The 25,029-nt window shown below is 39.0% G+C and overlaps 1 protein-coding gene across 2 annotated transcripts; it reads left to right on the forward strand.

The window, feature by feature from the left end:
- Positions 1 to 4,158: 4,158 nt before the first annotated feature.
- LOC114803230 (zinc finger protein 345-like) lies at positions 4,159 to 19,377 on the forward strand. 2 transcript variants are annotated; one of them, XM_029002648.1, is made up of 7 exons: positions 4,159 to 4,313; positions 5,064 to 5,243; positions 6,451 to 6,630; positions 7,838 to 8,017; positions 9,225 to 9,404; positions 15,663 to 15,842; positions 16,977 to 19,377. In XM_029002648.1, the coding sequence occupies exons 2-7, from the start codon at positions 5,072 to 5,074 to the stop codon at positions 18,449 to 18,451; spliced, it is 2,367 nt and encodes a 788-aa protein (XP_028858481.1). In that variant the 5' UTR covers positions 4,159 to 4,313; positions 5,064 to 5,071; the 3' UTR covers positions 18,452 to 19,377. The 2 variants fall into 2 exon arrangements, with proteins under 2 accessions (XP_028858481.1, XP_028858482.1); XM_029002649.1 differs by having other exon boundaries at positions 4,171 to 4,298.
- Positions 19,378 to 25,029: the final 5,652 nt, after the last annotated feature.

A 25,029-nucleotide genomic window follows, 5' to 3' on the forward strand; every position in this document is an offset into this window, starting at 1 on the left:
TTTTTGTACATAATCTCCCTTTTGTGTGTGTAGTGTTCTTCCTGGTGGTTGTTGTTTAGCACTGGTCTTTGGTTTGGTTTTTGTTTTCCTTCACTTGCTTGCACTGTTATTGCACTTTGGTTGTGTTTGTGTGCTTTCCAGCCACCTAGTTCCCCTCCCTTGTTCACGTTCTCTACCCCTAGACGGCAACGTGACCATTACTAAAACAGAGAGATTAAAATTGAATTTTCATTGACTAAAATTACACTAAAATGTCATCAGTTTTTGTTGACTAAAATTATATTAAAATAGCCTTGGATAATTCTGAGAACAATATGACTAAAATGCTAAAGAAGGCTCTTAGCACGGCTCGATCAACATATCTGTCCTCGTTAATAGACAAAAACAAAAATAATCCCGGATTCCTGTTTAAAACTATAGCCAAACTAACCAGGAATAAGACAGAAACGGATACTACCACTCAATATCATCATAGTAGCGATGATTTTATGAATTTCTTTAATACTAAAATTGTCGCGAATAGAGAGAAGATTAAAAGCACAACAAATAGCTCCGCCGATATTTCCATGGAAAATAATCTTTTAATAGACGACCACCGATTAGAACGATTCAACCCTATTAAAAAGCATGAATTAATCAAATTAATCTCATCATCAAATCAATGTACTTGCGCTTTGGATCTGATTCCAACAAGGTTCCTTAAGCAAATAGCACCCAATATTAATAACTCGTCGCTTAGCACCGGCCACGTACCAAGTTCGTTCAAGGTAGCAGTCATTAGACCCCTGATTAAAAAGACGGATCTTGATCGCAGTCAGCTTTCAAATTATAGACCGATATCCAACCTTCCGTTCATATAAAAAATCTTAGAAAAAGTCGTAGCCCAGCAGCTGAGCGCATACCTAGACTGTAACAATATCCATGAAGTATATCAATCAGGATTTAGACCCCATTATAGCACTGAGACAGCGCTGGTTAAAGTGGTTAATGACCTGCTGTTGGCCTCTGATCAGGGATGCATCTCGCTGCTTGTCCTGCTTGATCTGAGTGCAGTGTTTGACACTATTGATCACGCTATTCTCCTTGCCAGGTTAGAGAATTTTATTGGGATTAAGGGAATAGCCCTTGAATGGTTCAGATCATATTTGACCAATCGATATCAGTTTGTGGACATCAATGGTGTTTCGTCTTCACATAGTAAAGTAGAGTTTGGTGTTCCACAAGGTTCTGTCCTAGGTCCGTTACTTTTTTCTTTATACATGTTACCTTTAGGCAACGTCATCCGCAAACACGGTATTAGCTTTCATTGCTACGCTGACGACACACAGCTGTATCTGTCAGCATTGCCAGATCAGAGGCAGCAGCTGAACAATATAGAGAATTGTCTGAAGGACATTAGACAGTGGATGCTCACCAACTTTCTCCTGTTAAACCCTGACAAGACAGAAGCGCTTGTACTTGGGCCTCAAGCAGCCAGGCATAAACTGGCTGACTACACAATAACCCTGGATAGCCTTTCTATCTCACCGAGTATTGAAGTGAAGGATCTAGGTGTCATCATTGATGCAGGTCTCTCATTCAATTCGCACATAGATAATGTCACTAGGATAGCATTCTTTCACCTTAGAAATATTGCGAAAATAAGAAATATCATTTCAATGCATGATGCAGAAAAGTAGGTCCATGCATTTATTACATCAAGGTTAGATTACTGCAATGCATTATTGTCTGGATGCTCTAGTAGGTGCATGAGTAAACTCCAGCTAGTACAGAATGCTGCAGCCAGAGTTCTAACCAGAACCAGGAAATTTGACCACATCACCCCAGTCTTACAATCACTGCACTGGTTACCCATCAAATTTAGGATTGACTACAAAATCTTACTTTTAACCTATAAAGCTCTAAATGGTCTCGCCCCACAGTACCTGAGTGAACTTTGGTTCTTTACGAACCGCCACGCCCCATTCGATCAATGGGTGCGGGGTCACTACTGGTACCAAAGGTGCAGAAGGTCACAGCTGGGAGCAGATCCTTCTCCTATAGAGCTCCGCAGTTGTGGAACAGCTTGCCTGTCAGTGTCCGGGACTCAGACACAGTCTCAGTGTTTAAATCCAATCTCAAAACCTATCTGTTTTCTCTAGCTTTTTGCTAAAGTCCTAGACCCTCATTTCACTTCATCTTGACGCAGTGTCAATTATAAAGTCCAGTTTATCACAGAGTCCCCCTGTTAGACAAAGTTAAATTCACCCTAGTTAGGCTGTCCTAGTAAGGGTACCGGGCCACTGTAGCACCAATATACCACTATAACCACATATTTCAGTATCGGTCGTACAGTGCAACCGTCTGCCACTGCTTCTGTTTGTTTTTCTCCGAGACATGGAATCAAGCACCCAGACTACTGGCAGACCCCAGTGAAGAGACCAGCAAATAAATCCTGGTTCCTGACAACTGCTTAACAAGGACATACCATGAAACAAACCAGAGGGTCACCACAGCCACCACCACCGTTACAACTACAGCTATAGGGATCTTCAAATGGACCATTATGGAAACGTAATCTAGACCATGACACTGACTACATCCTGGACTTCTCCATCCCTACGACTGTAGGACTTATTATTATATCATCCCCAACCCTGCACTGACACCATTTGCAGGCTCACTCTACCCTGGAAGGGGGTCCCTCTCTGTATCACTCCTTCCCAAGGTTTCTTCCTTTCTTTTTTTTTCTCTCTCCTAGAGTTTTTTTTCTGTGGAGTTTTTCCTTGTGTGCAGAAGGGTCAAGTGTGGGGGGTGTCAACTGTAGGGCCTGTCAAAGCCCATTGAGACATATTGTATGTGATTTTGGGCTGTATAAGAAATAAATGTTGTTGTTGTTGTTGTTGTTAAAACTGAAATGCTGAAAGAGAATAATTTTTTCATTTCTTTAAACTCGAGGTCTATATATCTTACATGCAATGTGGGGCTCTACTGAAGAAGGAGCAACATTTCAAAAACGATGCACAATAGCTAAAAGTTGAAATTGTTATACAAGCATTTGTAGAGGCTGCAGATGTTCTTGTCACTGGCTTTAAATATAAAGCAGAAATATTTAATGGACATGCAGCTATCTGGGAGCAGTTACACATTGATGTGAGAGAATGGCAGATGACATTGACACATGTGAATGCTTCTCTTTAGTTTAATTAGTCGACTGATCTGATAATTGTGGCATAGCTTTGTGTGTCTAAGAAACATACCAGTGGTGAAGATATTTTCCACTGTTGTATGGAATGTGTTAATAAGACCTAGTTGTCCCTCTCTAAGCTAATTTCCATGACAGCCTGATGGTGCTCTAGCAATGGTTGGATGCAGTAGTGCTGCCTGAAATCATTTTTTTCCTGAAACTTTTCAGTATGGATATGCACAGAGAACAACCTTTTGGATTTAGCTTTTATGACAGATCTTACTAAACATCTCAAGGAGTAGCAAAGGTTTTAAAGGCTCTTAAAGGTTTTATCACTGCTGATAAATAATCCCTCAGATAGTTGGTTTTAATAATTAATTTTAACTGGCCTGAATGGCAGATGCAAGTTTTGTTGAATGACGATGTTAAAAGGTTTGGTCTCCATACAATTCCTATTTATTTATTTTATTTATTTATTTCCTTCTTTTTGCACATAATGTCTTGCTTGTGTATATTTATAAAGTCAAATTGTTACTGCAGAGTTTAATAATGGCTCTGTGTTTTCAAAAAATTCAATAAAAGAAATATACTGCTGTCTTTCCACCTGTGAGACCAACAGCAGTTTTCACAGCGCTTTAAGATTTCTGTGAGCACAATGGTGTAAAGCCTTCTGGTTGGCGTCTAAATATGTAAATGGTAATATATATATAATGTACACAACAAAAGATCCCAATTCACCATTATCCATTATTAATAATAAGATGTATTCGTCTCATGAAGTCTGTGATTACAGACTACATTAATCTATTTTTTCCTGTGCAGAGTCTTCTACACACACACACACACACACACACACACACAAACACAGCAAAATAAACATATTTTAGTCATTTCGGGCAAGATGTTTGGTTTGGAACGCATTGACCAATTGCGTGCAAGTTTAGTCACCCACGTGATGCAGCTCAGCCAATCACGTACGTGCGTTCCCTGAGGTAAACGCTGCGACTTGACGCCGAGGGCAGAACGAAAAGAGAGCGGATGAAAAGTCGACAGAAACAGACAAATGGCGATACGTGAGAAAACAAAGACGCCTGGGCCAGAGAAAGCGAGAGAAACAGAAAACTGAGCCGCAGTAAGTAGAAGGCAGGTGAGTCGGAGAAAGAGAGAACCGAGGGGGAAAATGGCACCGAAAAATGTACAGCGAAAACCGAGCATTTAAACACCCATTTTTGAGACTTCTCAAAGGAAGTCGCGCAGTAAATGGTGCAAGTGAAGAGCGGTTTGTGAGAACTGACCCTTCCACTTTCTGGCTCCTAATGGTTCCTGAGACAGCTTTCCCTGGACTGAGCAGAGGACCGTGTTTAGCTCCACACGCAGCTTTCCCCACAGTGAACACAATAACAACGAAATATCGTTCCAGGCTCAAAAAAGTGGGCCTGTAAAACTGTTAAAGATGTGTTGAGGTTTTTTTTTTATTGTAAAAGTGTCCAAATATGATGCAGAAAAGGGGATATTCAATTATTCATCCCTTTATTTCTCTGACGTTTTGAACTTTATTTAAACAATGCGCAATTTCTGCATTTTATTTATTTTATCTTTTCAAATGCAGTCCTACTTTTTATTAAATGACACTAAACACAATAAGTTAAGGGATATTGTAAGAGACTTAGTGGATGTCATACATTCGGTCTTTGTTTCACTTCAGACATTTTTGGGATTGGGAGGCAATAGTATTGGGGTGATGACCACCTCATTTTGTATTACACTAAATAGTTATACATTATGATCTTCTAGACCTTTGCTTCAGGATATTTTCTTTTACTGGACCTTGTTATTTTACACACCCCTAGCAGAGATAACTGTAGTATAATTAAAACATCTTCTGCTTCATTCCAAGGTCCCAAGATGGATCCCAGTCCGTCTCTGTTTCCTACTGATCTGTTGAGTGTAGACCAGAACAACACAGATGTTAAACCAGAAATATCATCGGATCTCATCACATCTCTGAACTGTGGTGAAACACTGGAACCAACAGGAATGCATGTGAAGAAAGAGTCGGATGATGAAGATTATTCAGGTGAGTGTTTAAATGATTAAATGATTGGACTGCGTTATAGTGGTTTGGATATTACATGGCTGTGTGAAGTCTAAGAACACATAAAAATACCAAATCCTTACAAAGTTTTGTAAGAAAGGAATAAAAGCCACCCACGTTGTATAAATTACATTTTAAAAGATTATAAGTTTGATTGTTAATAAAGAGGCTGGGAATAAGATGTTTTGAAAGGTGAAAGAGACTATGTTAATGTATCAAAATGAAGCTTTGTCTGTGAAGCTTCTAGAGGATCTGTGTTTTGTAACTGCTCCACAGAGAAATTCTGTTGTTTGGAAGGTTTTGTGACACACAAACACACACAAAGAGGATGAATTTAAGCAGCAGAGATGGTAGATGCAAAGCAAATGCTGACTTCAATGCTATATTGAAAGTAATTAGGTTTTGTCAAAAGCATCACTAGAATTTAGGGTTGGGCGATATGGCCCAGAATAATATCACAATATTTCAGGGTAGTCTGACTAGAACGATATATGCGTGTGCTTTATTCAACTTTTAGGCAGTATAATGTGCAAACTCCAACTCAAACATTACCTAAGAAATAATAGGAAAATTAAGCCAAAATCAAACAAATGTGGAAATGTTACAACAATTCCTTATTAACAAACTGTGCTTTTTGTTGTTCTTATAGCAAAGATAAATTATATCAGTGGTCTTAACTGATAAATAATCACACTGACTGCAGATATTAAAAATGAAATCAAGTTCTCTCTGTTAAAGATGTGTTGAGTTTTTTTTCTTTTTTTTTATTGTAAAAGTGTCCAAATATGATGCAGAAAAGGGGATATTCAATTATTCATCCCTTTATTTCTCTGACGTTTTGAACTTTATTTAAACAATGCGCAATTTCTGCATTTTATTTATTTTATCTTTTCAAATGCAGTCCTACTTTTTATTAAATGACACTAAACACAATAAGTTAAGGGATATTGTAAGAGACTTAGTGGATGTCATACATTCGGTCTTTGTTTCACTTCAGACATTTTTGGGATTGGGAGGCAATAGTATTGGGGTGATGACCACCTCATTTTGTATTACACTAAATAGTTATACATTATGATCTTCTAGACCTTTGCTTCAGGATATTTTCTTTTACTGGACCTTGTTATTTTACACACCCCTAGCAGAGATAACTGTAGTATAATTAAAACATCTTCTGCTTCATTCCAAGGTCCCAAGATGGATCCCAGTCCGTCTCTGTTTCCTACTGATCTGTTGAGTGTAGACCAGATCAACACAGATGTTAAACCAGAAATATCATCGGATCTCATCACATCTCTGAACTGTGGTGAAACACTGGAACCAACAGGAATGCATGTGAAGAAAGAGTCGGATGATGAAGATTATTCAGGTGAGTGTTTAAATGATTAAATGATTGGACTGCGTTATAGTGGTTTGGATATTACATGGCTGTGTGAAGTCTAAGAACACATAAAAATACCAAATCCTTACAAAGTTTTGTAAGAAAGGAATAAAAGCCACCCACGTTGTATAAATTACATTTTAAAAGATTATAAGTTTGATTGTTAATAAAGAGGCTGGGAATAAGATGTTTTGAAAGGTGAAAGAGACTATGTTAATGTATCAAAATGAAGCTTTGTCTGTGAAGCTTCTAGAGGATCTGTGTTTTGTAACTGCTCCACAGAGAAATTCTGTTGTTTGGAAGGTTTTGTGACACACAAACACACACAAAGAGGATGAATTTAAGCAGCAGAGATGGTAGATGCAAAGCAAATGCTGACTTCAATGCTATATTGAAAGTAATTAGGTTTTGTCAAAAGCATCACTAGAATTTAGGGTTGGGCGATATGGCCCAGAATAATATCACAATATTTCAGGGTAGTCTGACTAGAACGATATATGCGTGTGCTTTATTCAACTTTTAGGCAGTATAATGTGCAAACTCCAACTCGAACATTACCTAAGAAATAATAGGAAAATTAAGCCAAAATCAAACAAATGTGGAAATGTTACAACAATTCCTTATTAACAAACTGTGCTTTTTGTTGTTCTTATAGCAAAGATAAATTATATCAGTGGTCTTAACTGATAAATAATCACACTGACTGCAGATATTAAAAATGAAATCAAGTTCTCTCTGTTAAAGATGTGTTGAGTTTTTTTTCTTTTTTTTTATTGTAAAAGTGTCCAAATATGATGCAGAAAAGGGGATATTCAATTATTCATCCCTTTATTTCTCTGACGTTTTGAACTTTATTTAAACAATGCGCAATTTCTGCATTTTATTTATTTTATCTTTTCAAATGCAGTCCTACTTTTTATTAAATGACACTAAACACAATAAGTTAAGGGATATTGTAAGAGACTTAGTGGATGTCATACATTCGGTCTTTGTTTCACTTCAGACATTTTTGGGATTGGGAGGCAATAGTATTGGGGTGATGACCACCTCATTTTGTATTACACTAAATAGTTATACATTATGATCTTCTAGACCTTTGCTTCAGGATATTTTCTTTTACTGGACCTTGTTATTTTACACACCCCTAGCAGAGATAACTGTAGTATAATTAAAACATCTTCTGCTTCATTCCAAGGTCCCAAGATGGATCCCAGTCCGTCTCTGTTTCCTACTGATCTGTTGAGTGTAGACCAGATCAACACAGATGTTAAACCAGAAATATCATCGGATCTCATCACATCTCTGAACTGTGGTGAAACACTGGAACCAACAGGAATGCATGTGAAGAAAGAGTCGGATGATGAAGATTATTCAGGTGAGTGTTTAAATGATTAAATGATTGGACTGCGTTATAGTGGTTTGGATATTACATGGCTGTGTGAAGTCTAAGAACACATAAAAATACCAAATCCTTACAAAGTTTTGTAAGAAAGGAATAAAAGCCACCCACGTTGTATAAATTACATTTTAAAAGATTATAAGTTTGATTGTTAATAAAGAGGCTGGGAATAAGATGTTTTGAAAGGTGAAAGAGACTATGTTAATGTATCAAAATGAAGCTTTGTCTGTGAAGCTTCTAGAGGATCTGTGTTTTGTAACTGCTCCACAGAGAAATTCTGTTGTTTGGAAGGTTTTGTGACACACAAACACACACAAAGAGGATGAATTTAAGCAGCAGAGATGGTAGATGCAAAGCAAATGCTGACTTCAATGCTATATTGAAAGTAATTAGGTTTTGTCAAAAGCATCACTAGAATTTAGGGTTGGGCGATATGGCCCAGAATAATATCACAATATTTCAGGGTAGTCTGACTAGAACGATATATGCGTGTGCTTTATTCAACTTTTAGGCAGTATAATGTGCAAACTCCAACTCGAACATTACCTAAGAAATAATAGGAAAATTAAGCCAAAATCAAACAAATGTGGAAATGTTACAACAATTCCTTATTAACAAACTGTGCTTTTTGTTGTTCTTATAGCAAAGATAAATTATATCAGTGGTCTTAACTGATAAATAATCACACTGACTGCAGATATTAAAAATGAAATCAAGTTCTCTCTGTTAAAGATGTGTTGAGTTTTTTTTCTTTTTTTTTATTGTAAAAGTGTCCAAATATGATGCAGAAAAGGGGATATTCAATTATTCATCCCTTTATTTCTCTGACGTTTTGAACTTTATTTAAACAATGCGCAATTTCTGCATTTTATTTATTTTATCTTTTCAAATGCAGTCCTACTTTTTATTAAATGACACTAAACACAATAAGTTAAGGGATATTGTAAGAGACTTAGTGGATGTCATACATTCGGTCTTTGTTTCACTTCAGACATTTTTGGGATTGGGAGGCAATAGTATTGGGGTGATGACCACCTCATTTTGTATTACACTAAATAGTTATACATTATGATCTTCTAGACCTTTGCTTCAGGATATTTTCTTTTACTGGACCTTGTTATTTTACACACCCCTAGCAGAGATAACTGTAGTATAATTAAAACATCTTCTGCTTCATTCCAAGGTCCCAAGATGGATCCCAGTCCGTCTCTGTTTCCTACTGATCTGTTGAGTGTAGACCAGATCAACACAGATGTTAAACCAGAAATATCATCGGATCTCATCACCTCTCTGAACTGTGGTGAAACACTGGAACCAACAGGAATGCATGTGAAGAAAGAGTCGGATGATGAAGATTATTCAGGTGAGTGTTTAAATGATTAAATGATTGGACTGCGTTATAGTGGTTTGGATATTACATGGCTGTGTGAAGTCTAAGAACACATAAAAATACCAAAACCTTACAAAGTTTTGTAAGAAAGGAATAAAAGCCACCCACGTTGTTTAAATAAATTACATTTTTAAAGATTATTAGTTTGATTGTTTTCAAATGTGAAAATGTTACAACAATTCCTTATTAACAAACTGTGCTTTTTGTTGTTCTTATAGCAAAGATAAATTATATCAGTGGTCTTAACTGATAAATAATCACACTGACTGCAGATATTAAAAATGAAATCAAGTTCTCTGCCCCACTGAATGCTACAGCATTAGACTGTAAACGTCTTCAGTTTGAGCAAGGAAATGTCTGGGATACACAGGCAAAAAGCAAATGATGGCTACTCTACTTACCACAACATGCTTTCGCAGATTTCATGTGGAAGTTTTCAATTCTGACAGCCTCATCTGATGGGTCAGGCGCATTTTGCATTGCATGACCAATACATTTACATTTACAGCATTTCAGACGCTCTTAACCAGAGCGACTTACAATCAGTAGTTACACAGATATTCCCCCCCTGGAGCAACTTAGGGTTAAGTGTCTTGCTCAGGGACACAATGGTTGTAAGTGGGATTTGAACCTGGGTCTTCTGGTTCATAGGCGAGTGTGTTACCCGCTAGGCTACTACCACCCATACAACATACAACAATTGTATTATTAGTGTTGTTATTATTAATTGCTCAGACTTAGCATGATATAGCATGAAATTCATATTGTAAAATAAATGTAACTGTTTTGAAAGGGTAATGGGTCCATTGCAAAGGCACTGCAGCAGGAAGTTGTATATTAAACATTTTACAGATTCATTAACACATTGCATAACCATATACCAGATAAAACAATGGACAATTCTACTTAAAGTTGTTTTTCTGTCACATTGAAATACATGGTATTTGTATGATGTGAGTGATTATATAATTGTTTTCAATTTTACATTAAAAATATGGTCAGAAAATATTTAAATAAAATATGGACAAGCCTTAGTGTTATCATGCAGTCCCTCCGGGATTTTTAAAATCATAATGACTTTTGCACAGGACAGCAAACAGTCTAGGACCATCCCCAGGTGAGTATCCAATCAATACCAGTTGCCCAGTTCTGCTCCTGCGGTGGTACGGATCGCGTGCTGCGCTTAGTAAATCCAGAAGTATGCAGTGATCGGTGGATTGCTGACAGACTGAAAGCTTGTTTTATTTTATTTATTGGACCCTTATTTTAAGACCTTTAAACTCTAGATCTAAGGATTTGTTGTCATTTTTAATGGTATATAAGGTCTTAAGTTTACATTTATTTTTTTTAAGGATCTCGCCCAAAACCAATGCCTTGTGGTGCAAGTAGGCGCATTTTAGTTCAGGCACATTTTTACTCCGGAAGGGTTTCCAATGTAACGAAGTGAAATACTTGGGTATATACATGGTCACAATGCTTATAACGATATACATGTATTGTGATACTGTACATTTTGCGATATTTTGCAGTTCACTGAAAATGTAAAAACAGTTTAAATACAAGATACTGTGTACAATTGTAGTGGATCACATTACATTAAAAATTCAGTCAAAACAACACAACTTATAACAGAATTTTAACTCCATTGTCTTTTGCTAGTGGGCACTAGTGAACACCAAAAAATGATAAAATGCATAAGATTGAAAATAAGATATTTATGTGCCCAGTCAGTTATCTAAGGCTGGTGTGGTGCTTGTAGAGGACTGAGCTGAAATGTAAACATGTAAAAAAAAAAAAAAGTGCATATGCACACAGACGCTCATCAGTGAACACTGTGCAAATCAAAGAAAATGAGTCAGTATGATGTTAATTTGCATGTGTCCACTATACCCCCATGTAAACACCAAATAAACATGGACACAAAATGAGTGCTCATGTTGTGTTGAGGCAAATTCAACAACTGCTGTTTTTCATGCAGTACATAGCTGCTTATTCTTCTAAACCTTCCCAGCAATCACCAACTGATGGTAGCTCCAGCACGTTCTGTGAATATAAATTCAACGTGTGAGTAAAGCATTTAAAATATGGCACATTGGCAAGCCGCGCTGCAATGGCCATGTTTGATGTGTTGCCGGTGACTATGGCAATATTCTCGCTTTTTACATCCCATTCCTCCTCTGGCCCTTTCAGTTACTGACAATATGGTGCTCAAGGAAAATCAGTAGCCAGTTCTCCTTAATGTGGTGCGAGAAGATTCAGAGGCTTGAGAAGCAATCACATGAGAGTGCCACCTTGAGAATGTGGTACCTTGTAAAAAAGACCATGTGGTGTGGGGTGAGAGAACAGAGTGTGTAGAAAATCTCTTTCTCCCTCCACACAAAGCACTGTATTCAAACCACTCCAACTTGATGTTACCTGGCAGAAAGAGGCATGGCACAATAGAGGTTAAAATGAAGAGTTTCTAATTTATTAACACCGGTAAATAATTATTGTAGTTACATGTGAATATTGAATGTAAAAAGGTACCAAGGTTACAGAGAAAATAAAAATAAGAAGAAAGAGTAAAGAGGGAGAAGAGAAAGGAAAAGCCATGAGAAAAAATGGGTGAAGAGAAAGACTCAGAAACCTTCCGGCTTCCGATGGAAAAACCCCTGAGCAAGAAAGCCCAGTCTCTTTTCCACATGTGAGCAGACCTTTATACCTCTGGCCTACAGGAAGTTGTCAGTGGCCTACAGGAAGTTGTCACTGACCAATCAGAATCTGTTGTTTCTGATGTCACACCCCCGGTGCCTCCCATTTGGGGAAGACAAAGAGGGTGGGCGGTCCTGACGGCTGACACTTCACACGTTGCCGTCAGACAAAAGGCATGTAAAACAGAGGTGCCGAATCTCCACGCATAACCCTCGACACAGGAATGTCACACCTCCCCCTGCAGACAGCTGCTATGCAAGACAAAAGCATGCTCCCGTGATGTCCATTCTTACAACCTTCTAGTACATCCTGGCACCGTAACCTCCATGAAGTGTTCCTGAGTTGGGGTCACATAGCATGGCGGCGTGTACCCAAACCCAGTTTTTCAAGCGAGCTATACAGTAGAGGCACAAATCCAGACTAATGAAATGCACTAGCTATTCCGTAGTTTTTAGCGAGGCCAGTTGGATGGGAGTTTGTGTGCGGTTGCCAGTGTACTTGATAGCCTTTGGTTGTTGCTGTACTGTAACTGGAGGGTTCATGCTGAAATGAACTTTTGTACAGAAAAATATTGATATTTGGTGTCCTTGTATAGATAGAATATCTCCACGTAAAATATTGCAATATATTGCTCTATTGATTTTTTTTTTTTAAACACCCCTACATTGTGTGTGTAATGACCACTGCATAATGACGTTCAGTCTACTGTTAGATCTACTGATTTTTCAGATCCAGTTGCTAAAAGCAACTTTCTGCTATTTCTTATTACCAAATCACGATTGGGACAAATTCAATGTCATCTGAAAATTGTATTTTATAACTTCTCATATTTGTTTCAAACAAATTGTACATTATAGAAATACATTGCACAAAAAACTACCACGCACCACTACTTACACATGTTATAGTATAGTAATATGTATAAAACAAATTTCACTTTTAAATTATTCCTATATTTGCAGAAATTGGGAACAAATTCACAGATCAAACATGTAAAAGTGAAACTGAAGAAAAAAATGCACCATTTTAACAAGTATGTCTACAGTTCAAGTCAAGAGAAGAACCTTGAAACATGACAAAGAATCCTTTCTGAAGAGAAGACCCACCGGTGTGTGGAGTGTGGGAAGCGTTTTACACGAGCATCAAACCTTAAAAAACACCAGAAGATACATACTGGGAAGAAGCTCTACCAGTGTGTGGAGAGTTTTACGCAAGCATAGTATCTTACAGTACACAAGAGCATACATACACTGGAGAGAAGCCCTACCAGTGGAGTGTGGAAAGTCAAACCTCAAAACACACCAGATGTTACATATTGGCGAGAAGTGGTACTAGTGTAGCTTAACCGTACTGTGAAATAAGAACTGTGCTGCGTTGTGCTGTAACTAGCATACCATGAGTTGAGATCGAGTGTCCTTGCATGTGGTCTTTATCTTGTCACATCTTATCAGTTAGCATGATTGTCTCAGGGAGATCAACTCTACGTGATTACCAGTCATGTTTTTGCATACTGAGCGCTCCAAACTTTAGAGTGTCTGCAGCCAGGTGCTCTTGGCCCGCCTGCAGGGGGTGTTCTTGCACCTGGCGGGCTGCCATGTTTTACTGCCTGAACTTCTACTGCTTGCCCCATTCAGACAGACTGATGCATGCATTTGCAATAGTAATTTAACGCCGTTGATAAATTAGGAACTGTTCATTTTTGTAACTTCTATTGTGCCATGACTCTTTATGTCCAGGTAGCATCAGATGAGTTCAAAATTCATTAATGGAGTCTGATTAACAAGGTCAATACAATCTATGATGTCTACCATTCACCACTGAATTGGATTCCGTTCTTGGGCTGACAAAATATATATATTGTTTACTAATAAAAGTAGACTTACAGGGTGGTAGTAGCCTAGTGGGTAACACACTCGCCTATGAACCAGAAGACCCGGGCTTATAAAATTAAACCTATACTGAAACGTCTCTACGTTGTCGTTGATAAAACAAAGACAAAACTTGTTTAATCGCATTATTATAAATAATATATATATATATATATATATACACACACACAGTATATGTATATGGCAATTCCATTAAACCAAAAAAAATGTGTGTGTGTGTGTTTATATACACAAACTGTTATTTCTGAATAAAAATGAATAACATCTCCCCTGTTCTGTACATCATTGCCCGAGCCACGTAAGCATACACAACTTGCCATATTGAAAGTGAAGTGATTGTCTGGGGAGCAGTGTGTGGTTACGGTGCTTTGCTCATTTCATATGATACTACCATATTGTGAAAAATATCAGACTGAATACACTCAATTTTTGTGATAATTTATGTAGAGCCATTATGTTGTGATTATTGTACAACTGGCCAGTAGGCGGTGTCGTGTGCACATGAAGCTTCGAGAAATCCACCCTTTCCCAAATGGTTCAATGCCTCATGAGGCTTCATCTCACCATCACTATGTACCACGATGGCAAACCCTATTTGCAACAGTTTATATAATATTTACCTAAAAGAATGACCATATATATTATGCCAGAGACAGGTGGATGTCAGTAAAAAAAAATTATGAAAAAATCAAACTGGGATAATTTTGATATTGAGGGATAACCAGCAATGCATTTCAGAGCACAAATTTGGAGATTAACATGTATACATTTATTTTTTAAGTGTGGATCCAGAAACGCGTTGTCTGCCGTTAACGTTAAAAGTTTATGAGAGCCAATCGGGCAAGGTGGTTTTCGGAGTGCGCATGCGCGGAGCCGAGTGGGTACAGGTCACAGGCTACGTGTGCTCACTCTTTGCATTTTCCTTAAACTTAACTCATCAAAACTTACGGAATCTGTACGGAGCACTGCATGATCGAGTCTGTAGTTTGTGTGTTTTCAGTGCTTCATATCGCCGGGATCTACATTAAATTATCTCGCAGGCCAGATTTAATTGTACGGCCGAGTTTGATACCCGTGTGTTACATCGTGCAATGTTTGGCTGTAAAGGTATGTGAGACGAATGTATGTCTGCGCAGAGATCTGTACCTCGTTGTGAAATTAAATAACTAAAGTGACTAAAGGGATATAATTGTCGTACATTGTGGGTTTTTCTTTTTTTTAATTATTGATTGTACAGAGGGTAAAATTATTGTACGTCTGGCAACACTGGTGGTATCACCCATCCCTTCACTATTCTTTGTCCAGCCCACTTCCCCACATCCATCAATCAAATTTAAATAAGAAAACACTCTGCTGTGATTGGTTGTAAAAGACTGCAGCAGCTCCCGTGTTCTTCAAGCCTTTATATGCGACCAGAGAGAAGTTGGAGTTTGTTGTGCTCAGTGTAAAATTACCTGGATCTGAGGAATCTCTGGGTAAACATTTCTAAAGGTGACTGTGTGTCTTTTTATCTGACTTTTTATTCCTAGAAACCTGCTTTGTTCTGTGTGTTTCTATTAAAGAATATCTTTGTTTGGAATAATTCTAGAATTATGTTGTAGGTGGGGAGATAATTTTAGAATAATTACAACGTGTTCTGCTTCATTCCAAGGTCTCAAGATGGATCCCAGTCCGTCTCTCGTTCCTACTGATCTGCGGAGTGTAGATCAGAACTGCACAGATGTTAAACCAGAAATATCATCAGATACCATCACATCTCTGAAGTATGGTGAAACACTGGAACCAACAGGAATTCATGTGAAGAAAGAGTCAGATGATGAAGACTATTCAGGTGAGTGGAGTTAAGTAGAATGGAGTTTGTTATAGTGATTTGGATATTAGTAGGAATTTTTGCAGCTTTGTATTGGTCCAGAATCACATGGCTGTGTGAAGATTAAGAAAACATAAAATTACTGAAACTCTTAAAAATAGTCTTGCAATAAGAGGAATTAATTTTTAGGAAAGGGGTAAAAACCACACAACATTGTTTAAATGAACTACATTTTAAAAGGTTATTAGTTTGATTGTTAATATATAGGATGGGAATGAGACATTTTGAAATGTGAAAGAATCAATGTTTGTATCAAAATTAAGCTTTATGTGTGAAGGTTTATGAGTCATCCATAGAGTAATTATGTTAGAGGAGTCCTGATGAAGCAACAGAGATGCAAAGCATGGGCCTCGTTTACAGGGGAATGTTGGCCACAATACTGTATGGAAAGTAACTAGGTTTTGTCAAAAACATCAGTAGATTTTATCACAATATTTAATTATTTGACAGCATAAACATAAGTTTACTTGAAAATGTTCTGTAAAAATTAAAATATGTATATTACACATGTTTTAGTGCATACAGTTATTTAGTAAAGTATTCAGTCTTAAAATAAATTAGTTCTCCCTCTGTTATTTGGATTAAAAAAACTTCTATAAAACACATAGTATGACAAAATAAAATCCACAAGTAAATATAAAGTGCCGTTTACGAACATCTTTTGTGAATAAATGAACCACGCTGAACTAGCTTTCTTTGTTTTGGTTTCGTAGCATTAGCTCCTGAGCTAACTGCCTCATCAGGATTTCAGACAATCCTCCTACAGACTCAGGTCCTTATGCTTTAGATGGCGAAATAAGATAGTTGTATTTGCCCCTTTCGCATTTACAGGCTTCTTTCATTCCTTGCGTGAACCACTCGTTACTTTTTGTGAGCTAATGCTTACAAATTCCATGTCATCTGGTAATTGTATTTTTAACTTCTCTTGTTCTCATATTTGTTTCAAACAAGTGTTACACCTTATAGCATTACATATAGCAAAAAAACTAGCAAGCACAACTAGTTACACACATTAGAGTATAAATTATAGTATAGTAATTTAGTATAGTGTGTAATACCTATAAATTTAATTTCAAAATGTTCCTGTATTTGCAGAAATTGGAAACAAATTAATGGATCAAACAAGTGAAGAAAAAATGCACCAGTTAAAGATGTGTGTCTACAGTTCAAGACAAAAGAAGAACCCTGAAACACGACAGAGAATCCTTTGTGAAGAGAAGCCCTACCAGTGTGTGGAGTGTGGGAAGAGTTTTACACAAGCATTAAGTCTTCAAAAGCACCAGAGGATACATACTGGAGAGAAGCGCTACCAGTGTGTGGAGTGTGGAAAGAGTTTTACACGAGCATCGGGCCTTGAAATACACCAGAGGATACATACTGGAGAGAAGCCCTACCAGTGTGTGGAGTGTGGGAAGAGTTTTACACAAGCATCAAGTCTTCAAAAGCACCAGAGGATACATACTGGAGAGAAGCGCTACCAGTGTGTGGAGTGTGGAAAGAGTTTTACACGAGCATCGGGCCTTGAAATACACCAGAGGGACCATACTGGAGAGAAGCCCTACCAGTGTGTGGAGTGTGGAAAGAGTTTTACACGAGCATCGGGCCTTGAAATACACCAGAGGATACATACTGGAGTGAAGCCCTACCAGTGTGTGGAGTGTGGAAAGAGTTTTACACGAGCATCGGGCCTTGAAATACACAAGAGGACACATACTGGAGAGAAGCCCTGCCTGTGTGTGGTGTGTGGGAAGAGTTTTACAGAAGAATCAAGCCTTAAAAAACACCAGAGGACACATACTGGAGAGAAGCCCTACCAGTGTGTGGAGTGTGGGAAGAGGTTTGCACAAGCATTTGGCCTTAAAAAACACCAGAAGATACATACTGGAGAGAAGCCATACCTGTGTGTGGAGTGTGGGGAGACTTTTGCAGAAGCATCAAGCCTTAAAATACACCAGAGGATACATACTGGAGAGAAGCCCTACCAGTGTGTGGATTGTGGGAAGAGTTTTCCAGGAGCATCAAAGCTTAAAATACACCAGAGGATACATACTGGAGAGAAGCCCTACCAGTGTGTGGAGTGTGGGAAGAGTTTTACAGAAGCATCAAGCCTTAAAATACACCAAAGGATACATACTGGAGAGAAGCCCTACCAGTGTGTGGAGTGTGGGAAGAGTTTTACAGAAGCATCAAGCCTTAAAAAACACCAGACGATACATACTGGAGAGAAGCCCTACCAGTGTGTGGAGTGTGGGAAGAATTTTAGAGAACTGTCAAAGCTTAAATTACACCAGAGGATACATACTGGAGAGAAGCCCTACCAGTGTGTGGAGTGTGGGAAGAGTTTTACAGAAGCATCAAGCCTTAAAAAACACCAGACGATACATACTGGAGAGAAGCCCTACCAGTGTGTGGAGTGTGGGAAGAATTTTAGAGAACTGTCAAAGCTTAAATTACACCAGAGGATACATACTGGAGAGAAGCCCTACCAGTGTGTGGAGTGTGGGAAGAGTTTTCCACGAGCATCACACCTTAAGATACACCAGAGGATACACACTAGAGAGAATCCCTAGCAGTCTGGAGTGTGGGAAGTGTCAAATCTCAAAACATTTTACAGCATTTTTCAGACGCCCTTATCCAGAGAGACTTACAATCAGTAGTTACAGGGACAGTCCCCCTGTAGCAACTTAGGGTTAAGTTTCTTGTTCAGGGACACAATGGCAGTAAGTGGGATTTGAACCTGGGTCTTCTGGTTCATAGGCGAGTGTTTTACCCACCAGGCTACTACCACCCTAAAATCCAATCGCGATTTATAGTCCATTCGTAAAAACACATTAGATGTTAAATATTGGCAAGAAGTGGTACCATTTTAATAGGACTGAATAGTTTTAAGAAAAATCCAATCACGATTTATAGTCCATTCGGAAAATATTAACAGCGTATCACTCGCGGGGCAGTGGTGGTCTAAGCGGCCTCGTAATCAGAATCCGAGCCAAGGTGCCCCTGAGCGAAGCATGGTCCCCTCACACTGCTCCATGGGCACTTGTCATGGTTGCCTACTGCTCACTAAGGGTGATGGGTTAAAAGCAGAGGACACATTTAGCTGAGAAATGGCATACACATAAGTATCACAGCCTTGGCTTGATACTTTGTCGATGCACCTTGGCAGTAGTTACAGCCTCAAGTCTTTTTGACAAATCATGCCACAAGCTTGGCACACCTATCCTTGACTAGTTTGGCCCATTTCTCTTTGCAGCAGCTCTCAAGCTCCATCAGGTTGGATGGAAGCTTCTGTGCACAACAATTAACAGATCTCTTCAGAGATGTGTCAATCGTTTTCAAGTTTGGGCTCTGGCTGGGCACTCAAGGTTTAGGTTGAAGTTGAGGTTGAAGTTTATTGTCATTTGTACAAAGTACAGTGTACAGAGCACAATGAAATTCTTACTTGAAAACCCCTCCCACGTAGACAGAACATAGAACATGATACATAGAAGACATAGAAGACAAAGTGCAGCAGCAATAAATAAATCACAGAAGGCTAAGTTGCATAAAAAAGTAAGTGTGCATAATTTAAGCGACAGTGCATACTATGTGTTGTATAGCCTGATGGCACTGGGGTAGAAACTGTTCCTGAATCGTGTTGTGCATGTGTGAATTGTCCTGAGTCTCTTGCCTGATGACGAGAAAGTAAAAAGTGACAGTGCAGGATGGATGGGGTCCTTCAGGATGGTCTTCATTTTCCTGAGATGGCGCGTGGTGTAAATGTCTGTTATTGCTGGGAGTGGTGTGCCTGTGATCCTCTGAGCTGTTTTCACCACCCTCTGCTGAGCTTTCTTGTCCTGAGCAGTACAACTGCCGTACCAGGACGCAATACTGCCCATGAAGATGGACTCCACAGCGCACCTGTAGAAGGTGGTGAGGACAGAGGTGGATACCCCAGCTTTTTTAGGCGTCTGAGGAGGTCATTCACAGAGTTGTCCTGAAGTCACTCTCTTCATATCTTGGCTGTGTGCTTAGGGTTGTTGTCCTGCTGAAAGATGAACCGTCGCCCCAGTTGGAGTTCAAGAGCGCTCTGGAACAGTTTTTCATGCAGGATGTCTCTGTACATTGCTGCAGTCATCTTTTCGTCTATCCTGACTAGTCTCCCAGTTCCTGCAGCTGAAAAACATCCCCACCATTCTTCACTGTAGGGATGGTATTGATAATGAACACTGCCTGATTTTCTTCCAAACGTGACGCCTGGCATTCACACGAAAAATGTAATGTTTTGTCTCATCAGACCATACAATTTTTTATTTCTTGTGGTTGACAGTCCTTCAGGTGCTTTTGGCAAACTCCAGTCATGCTGCCATGTGCTTTTTACTTAGGAGTGGCTTCTGGCTGTACTATACAGGAGGATTGGAGGATTGCTGCAGAGGTGGTTGCCCTTCTAGGAAGGACATTTACATTTACAGCATTTATCAGAAGCCCTTATTCAGAGCAACATACAATCAGTAGTTACAGGGACAGTCCCCCCCTGGAGCAAGTTAGTTAAGTGTCTTGCTCAGGGACACAGTGGTAGTAAGTGGGATTTGAACTTGGGTCTTTTGGTTCACAGGTGAATGTGTTACCCACTAGGCTACTGGCACCCGTCTCACCTTTGTCACCTCCATGACTAAGATCGGCCAGTTTGGGTGGCCAAACAGTGCTAGGAAGAGTCCAGAAATTTTTCTGTAACCTTCCTCAAGATAATCCTGTCTGGGAATCTAAGTCAGAGTCAAAGTGAAGTGATTGTAATTGTGTTACACAGCAGCACAGTGAAATTTGTCCTCTGCATTTAACCCATCACCCTTAGTGAGCAGTGGGCAGCCATGACAGGCGCCCGGGGAGCAGTGTGTGGGGACGGTGGCACTTTGGCGGATCGGGATTTGAACCGGCAACCTTCTAATTACAGGGCCGATTCCTTAACCGCTAGGCCACCACCAACAACAACAACATTTATTTCTTATATAGCCCAAAATCACATACGGTATGTCTCAATGGGCTTTGACAAGCCCTACAGTTGACACCCCCCACACTTGATCTTTCTGCACACAAGAAAAAAACTCCACACAAAAAAACTCGTCGAGAGAATAAAGAAAGGAAGAAACCTTGGCAAGGAGTGATACAGAGAGGGACCCCCTTCCTGGGTAGAGTGAGCCTGCAAATGGTGTCAGTGCAGGGTTGGTGATGATTTGTACAATAGGAGAGAAAGAACGAAAAAATAATAAGTTCTACAGTTGTAGGGTTGGAGAAGTCCAGAATGTAATCCAGTGTCATGGTTTACATTACATGTCCATTATGGTGTTACTGGTCCTTTTGAAGATCCCTGAAGCTGTAGTTGTTACGGTGGTGGTGGCTGTGGTGACCCTCTGGTTCGTTTCATGCTATGTCCTCATTTAGCAGTTGTCAGGAACCAGGATTTATTTGCTGGTCTCTTCACTGGGATCTGCCAGTAGTCTGGGTGCTTGATTCCGTGTCTCGGAGAAAAACAAACAGAAGCAGAGGCAGACGGTTGCACTGTACGACCGATACTGAAATATGTGTTTATAGTGGTAAATTGGTGCTACAGTGGCCCGGTACCCTGACTAGGACAGCCTAACTAGGGTGAATTTAACACTGTTTGTGTCTGACAGGGGGACTCTGGGATAAACTGTACTTTATAATTGACACTGTGTCAAAGTGAAGTGAAATGAGTGTCTAGGACTTTAACAAAAAGCCAGAGAAAACAGGTTTTGAGATTGGATTTAAACACTGAGCCTGTGTCTGAGTCCAACCACTGCCCACTACAGACAAGTGTTACGTCCCTGAACATATGCTCCCACGTGTTCTGTGTGGCTGGCTGTGTTTTTATGTCCTGTCTCTTTTAGGTTGACTTCATAGGAGGAGTTTAACCCTACCAGCTGCACCTACCATCTCTCTATTGGTCACCTCCACCTATGTAAAGAGACTTTGGACGGTGTTCGGGATGTCCCAAGGGTCTGCTAGGCCCTTACTCTTTTGGGAAGTCCCCAGGGTCCATGGAGATCTGCAAGGAGCTTTGTTGGGAATCTCATTTGTGTGTCTTGTTGCTTTGTGTGATAGACCCTTTGTTATGAGCTGTTAGTTTTATGTGCCCTATTTGTTCATTTTTGTGCATGTTTGAGTTATCCCTGCTGGACCACCCCTTTCTTTAGGCTGTACTGTTGGTTAGCTGTGTTGACTTTGCTGTTATATTGTACCTGTTAGCTCACTGTAAATAAAAGCACTGTTAGTATGCTTTGTTTGTTTGTGTGTGAAACAGTGGACGTCCACCTCTCCACACCCTTGTTGCGTTTCTTAGACCCCCTAGAATGTGACAAGTCCTTTTGACTTCATGCTGACATGAACTGTCAACTGTGGGACCTCATGTCCAATCAACTGTTTTTTTCCACTGGTGGACTCCAATTAAGCTGCAGAAAGATCTCAAGGATGATCAGGGGAAACAGGAGGCACCTGAGCTCAATTTTGAGCTTCATTGGAAAGGCTGTGAATACTTTTGTACATTTTTTTTTTTTTAATAAATTTTCCAAAACCTCAAGTAATCCATTTCATGTTGTCATTACGGGGTGTTGTGTGTAGAATTCTGAGGGAAAAAAATACAAAATTTAGAAAAAAGCACTGAGAATGTTCTGGATGCACTGTATTTGACAGATCATGGTTTCGATTTAATTTGTGATATTTGCTGTTCAGTATTCATAGTATTCAGTATATTATGTGTAACAAAAACTGTAGCATATCTGTACAAATTGTAAATTTGAACTGTGCTGAAACTAGCATACCACAAGTTGAGAGCAAGTGTCCTTGCACCTGTTTAAGTGGGCGTGGCTTTATCTTGGTACACATCTGATTGGTGAGTGTGAGGGAAAATGTATAAGCATGGACTATTCATGTCTTGTTCTAACACTTCGCTTTGGTCATGAAACATTTAGAAAAAGGTGGTGCCAGCAGCAAAATAGCTGTCTCACCTTAGACCTTGGTAGGTGAAGCACAGTATCTGTTGTGCGATTCTCGTGAACCTGACTCATGCCTTCTTTCCCTCGATCACTTTCTGTAATTTGGTGTTTTCTGTAACAGACAGACAATTTATTTTATTAAAAAAATTCTAATTATGGCATGTTCTTTGTGCATATTTCAAGTAGTGGTTTCATCAATAAAATTTATGACATACCTTTTGTCAACAAACCTTTTTGATGTGACAAAGATGAGACACAACAATGCTGGTCATATGACTATAACAAAATATATCAATTTCATGTGTTAGAAAATATGCAGCAATATATTGTGATATTTTATACAGTGATATTGCATCGATACAGGGACACCAAATATCCCATTTTTTTTGGTAAACAAATTTGGTCCACTGGGTAGTGCTGTTGAGCATTTTTTCTAGGGAGATCAGAGGTGAGAGTCAACATACCTCTACTCCATGTAGATGCCGCTGTACAGCTTGGTCCTTTGACAGACCTAACAATTGTCATTAGAGCCAGCAAATTACGTTCGATAAAGGAAACACAATTTTCAATCTGTTGCGCTTCTCTGAAATATTCAGGAAACATAACCAATTTATGGTTATAACTAGAGCTGCAACTAACGATTATTTTAAGAATCGATTAATCTGTCGATTATTTTTGTATTAATCTTAGAATTGGATAAAAAAAAAAAAAAAGAAAAGCATTCATTTTCAACCATTTATTCAAAAACAGAACCAAAATCTTTAGAAAGTGCACAAACATGTTGTTCCTTGAGCTGTTATAATAATAATAAAATAAAATAAAAATGGACTAACACAAAAAACATACACATGTATGCTTTACATCTGCCAAATATACTTTTTTTAAAAATAAAGTGCTACCTGAGCTGCCAGGTATTGTTCTTTATTATAAAAAAAAATAAAGAACAATACAAATCAGAAAATTTTACAGGATTTGTTTGAATGTCAGAACTTGTTCTCTACACTACACTGCAGATGCACACACTTGCAGATGCACACACACACACACACACACTGCAATAAATGCTTTTCTAATTTAGTTTTGTCCTGATTTCAGTCCAAATCTCTAAAAAATCTTAAATCAAGATACATTTACTAGACACATGAAATAGCATAATAAATTGTCTTGTTTTCTGAAAAAACATCTCAAAATTAAGTGATTGTTTGCTTAAAACAAGCAAAATTATCTGCCAATGGGGTAAGAAAACTAATCTTAATGAGAAATAATCTCAAACAGAAGTTTTAAGCATCACTTAATTTTCTCATGCCATTTTTCTTGTCAAGTAATCTTGATTTAAGATTTTTTAGATATTTGGACTGGAAACGAGACAAAATGACTAGGTAAGAAAAGCTTTTTTGCAGTGTAGCTATACATGACAACAGATAGAAAAATGAATGGTCCAAAAAAGGCTAGTGAATAAAAACATGTCTTTAATCTTTTAATGCAAAGTAACTATAGCACCCCTGCTTTACTACTGTTATTAACGAGCTAACGCTAACTTGTCATGCCTGTCAAGCTGGAAGACGGGTAAACATTTACATTTACAGCATTTATCAGATGCCCTTATCCAGAGCGACAATCAGTAGTTACAGGGACAGTTTTCCCCTGGAGCAACTTAGGGTTAAGTGTCTTGCTCAGGGACACAATAGGCGAGTGTGTTACCCACTAGGCTACTACAACGCGGAGATGCAGGGAACAGTCGGAACGCTGTTTCATCCCCCCTCCAGACCTGTAGGTGGCGCTGTAAGTCCCCGTCTAGTTCTCCTTCGCGGCGAGTTAAACACCAGCACCAGGGACATTACGTTCCTTACTTCAAAACAGAACAAAAGTAGGATTCTGTAGTGACTTACCCTGCTGCTGAACTCCCTTCCTCCTCATCAAACCCGCGTTTCAGGTGCAGGATCATTGCCATGGTGCTCCCGTGCCGTGGCATGTCGCTTTTGCAAATTTTCGCACAGATTCCTCTGCCTCCGCCATGTATCTGTCCTCTACCTCGTTTTTTTTTATTATTTTTGCTCCGCACTGTCTTTGAGGCGCCAAAATCAGCTTGCATCTGTGCGCGAGAGAGACCGAGTGTGTTCACTCCGCTCCGCGCTCAAATAATGTTTTTTTTAATAATC

The sequence above is a fragment of the Denticeps clupeoides genome, chromosome 14 (assembly GCF_900700375.1).
Source record: "Denticeps clupeoides chromosome 14, fDenClu1.1, whole genome shotgun sequence".
Classification (NCBI taxonomy): domain Eukaryota; kingdom Metazoa; phylum Chordata; class Actinopteri; order Clupeiformes; family Denticipitidae; genus Denticeps; species Denticeps clupeoides.

Excerpts from the sequence above, each read along its gene's own strand:
- LOC114803230 (XM_029002648.1), top strand. The coding sequence starts at position 5,072 with ATGGATCCCAGTCCGTCTCTGTTTCCTACTGATCTGTTGAGTGTAGAC. Across the intron at positions 5,244-6,450 it reads GGATGATGAAGATTATTCAG|GTCCCAAGATGGATCCCAGT; the intron begins GTGAGTGTTTAA and ends CTTCATTCCAAG. Across the intron at positions 6,631-7,837 it reads GGATGATGAAGATTATTCAG|GTCCCAAGATGGATCCCAGT; the intron begins GTGAGTGTTTAA and ends CTTCATTCCAAG.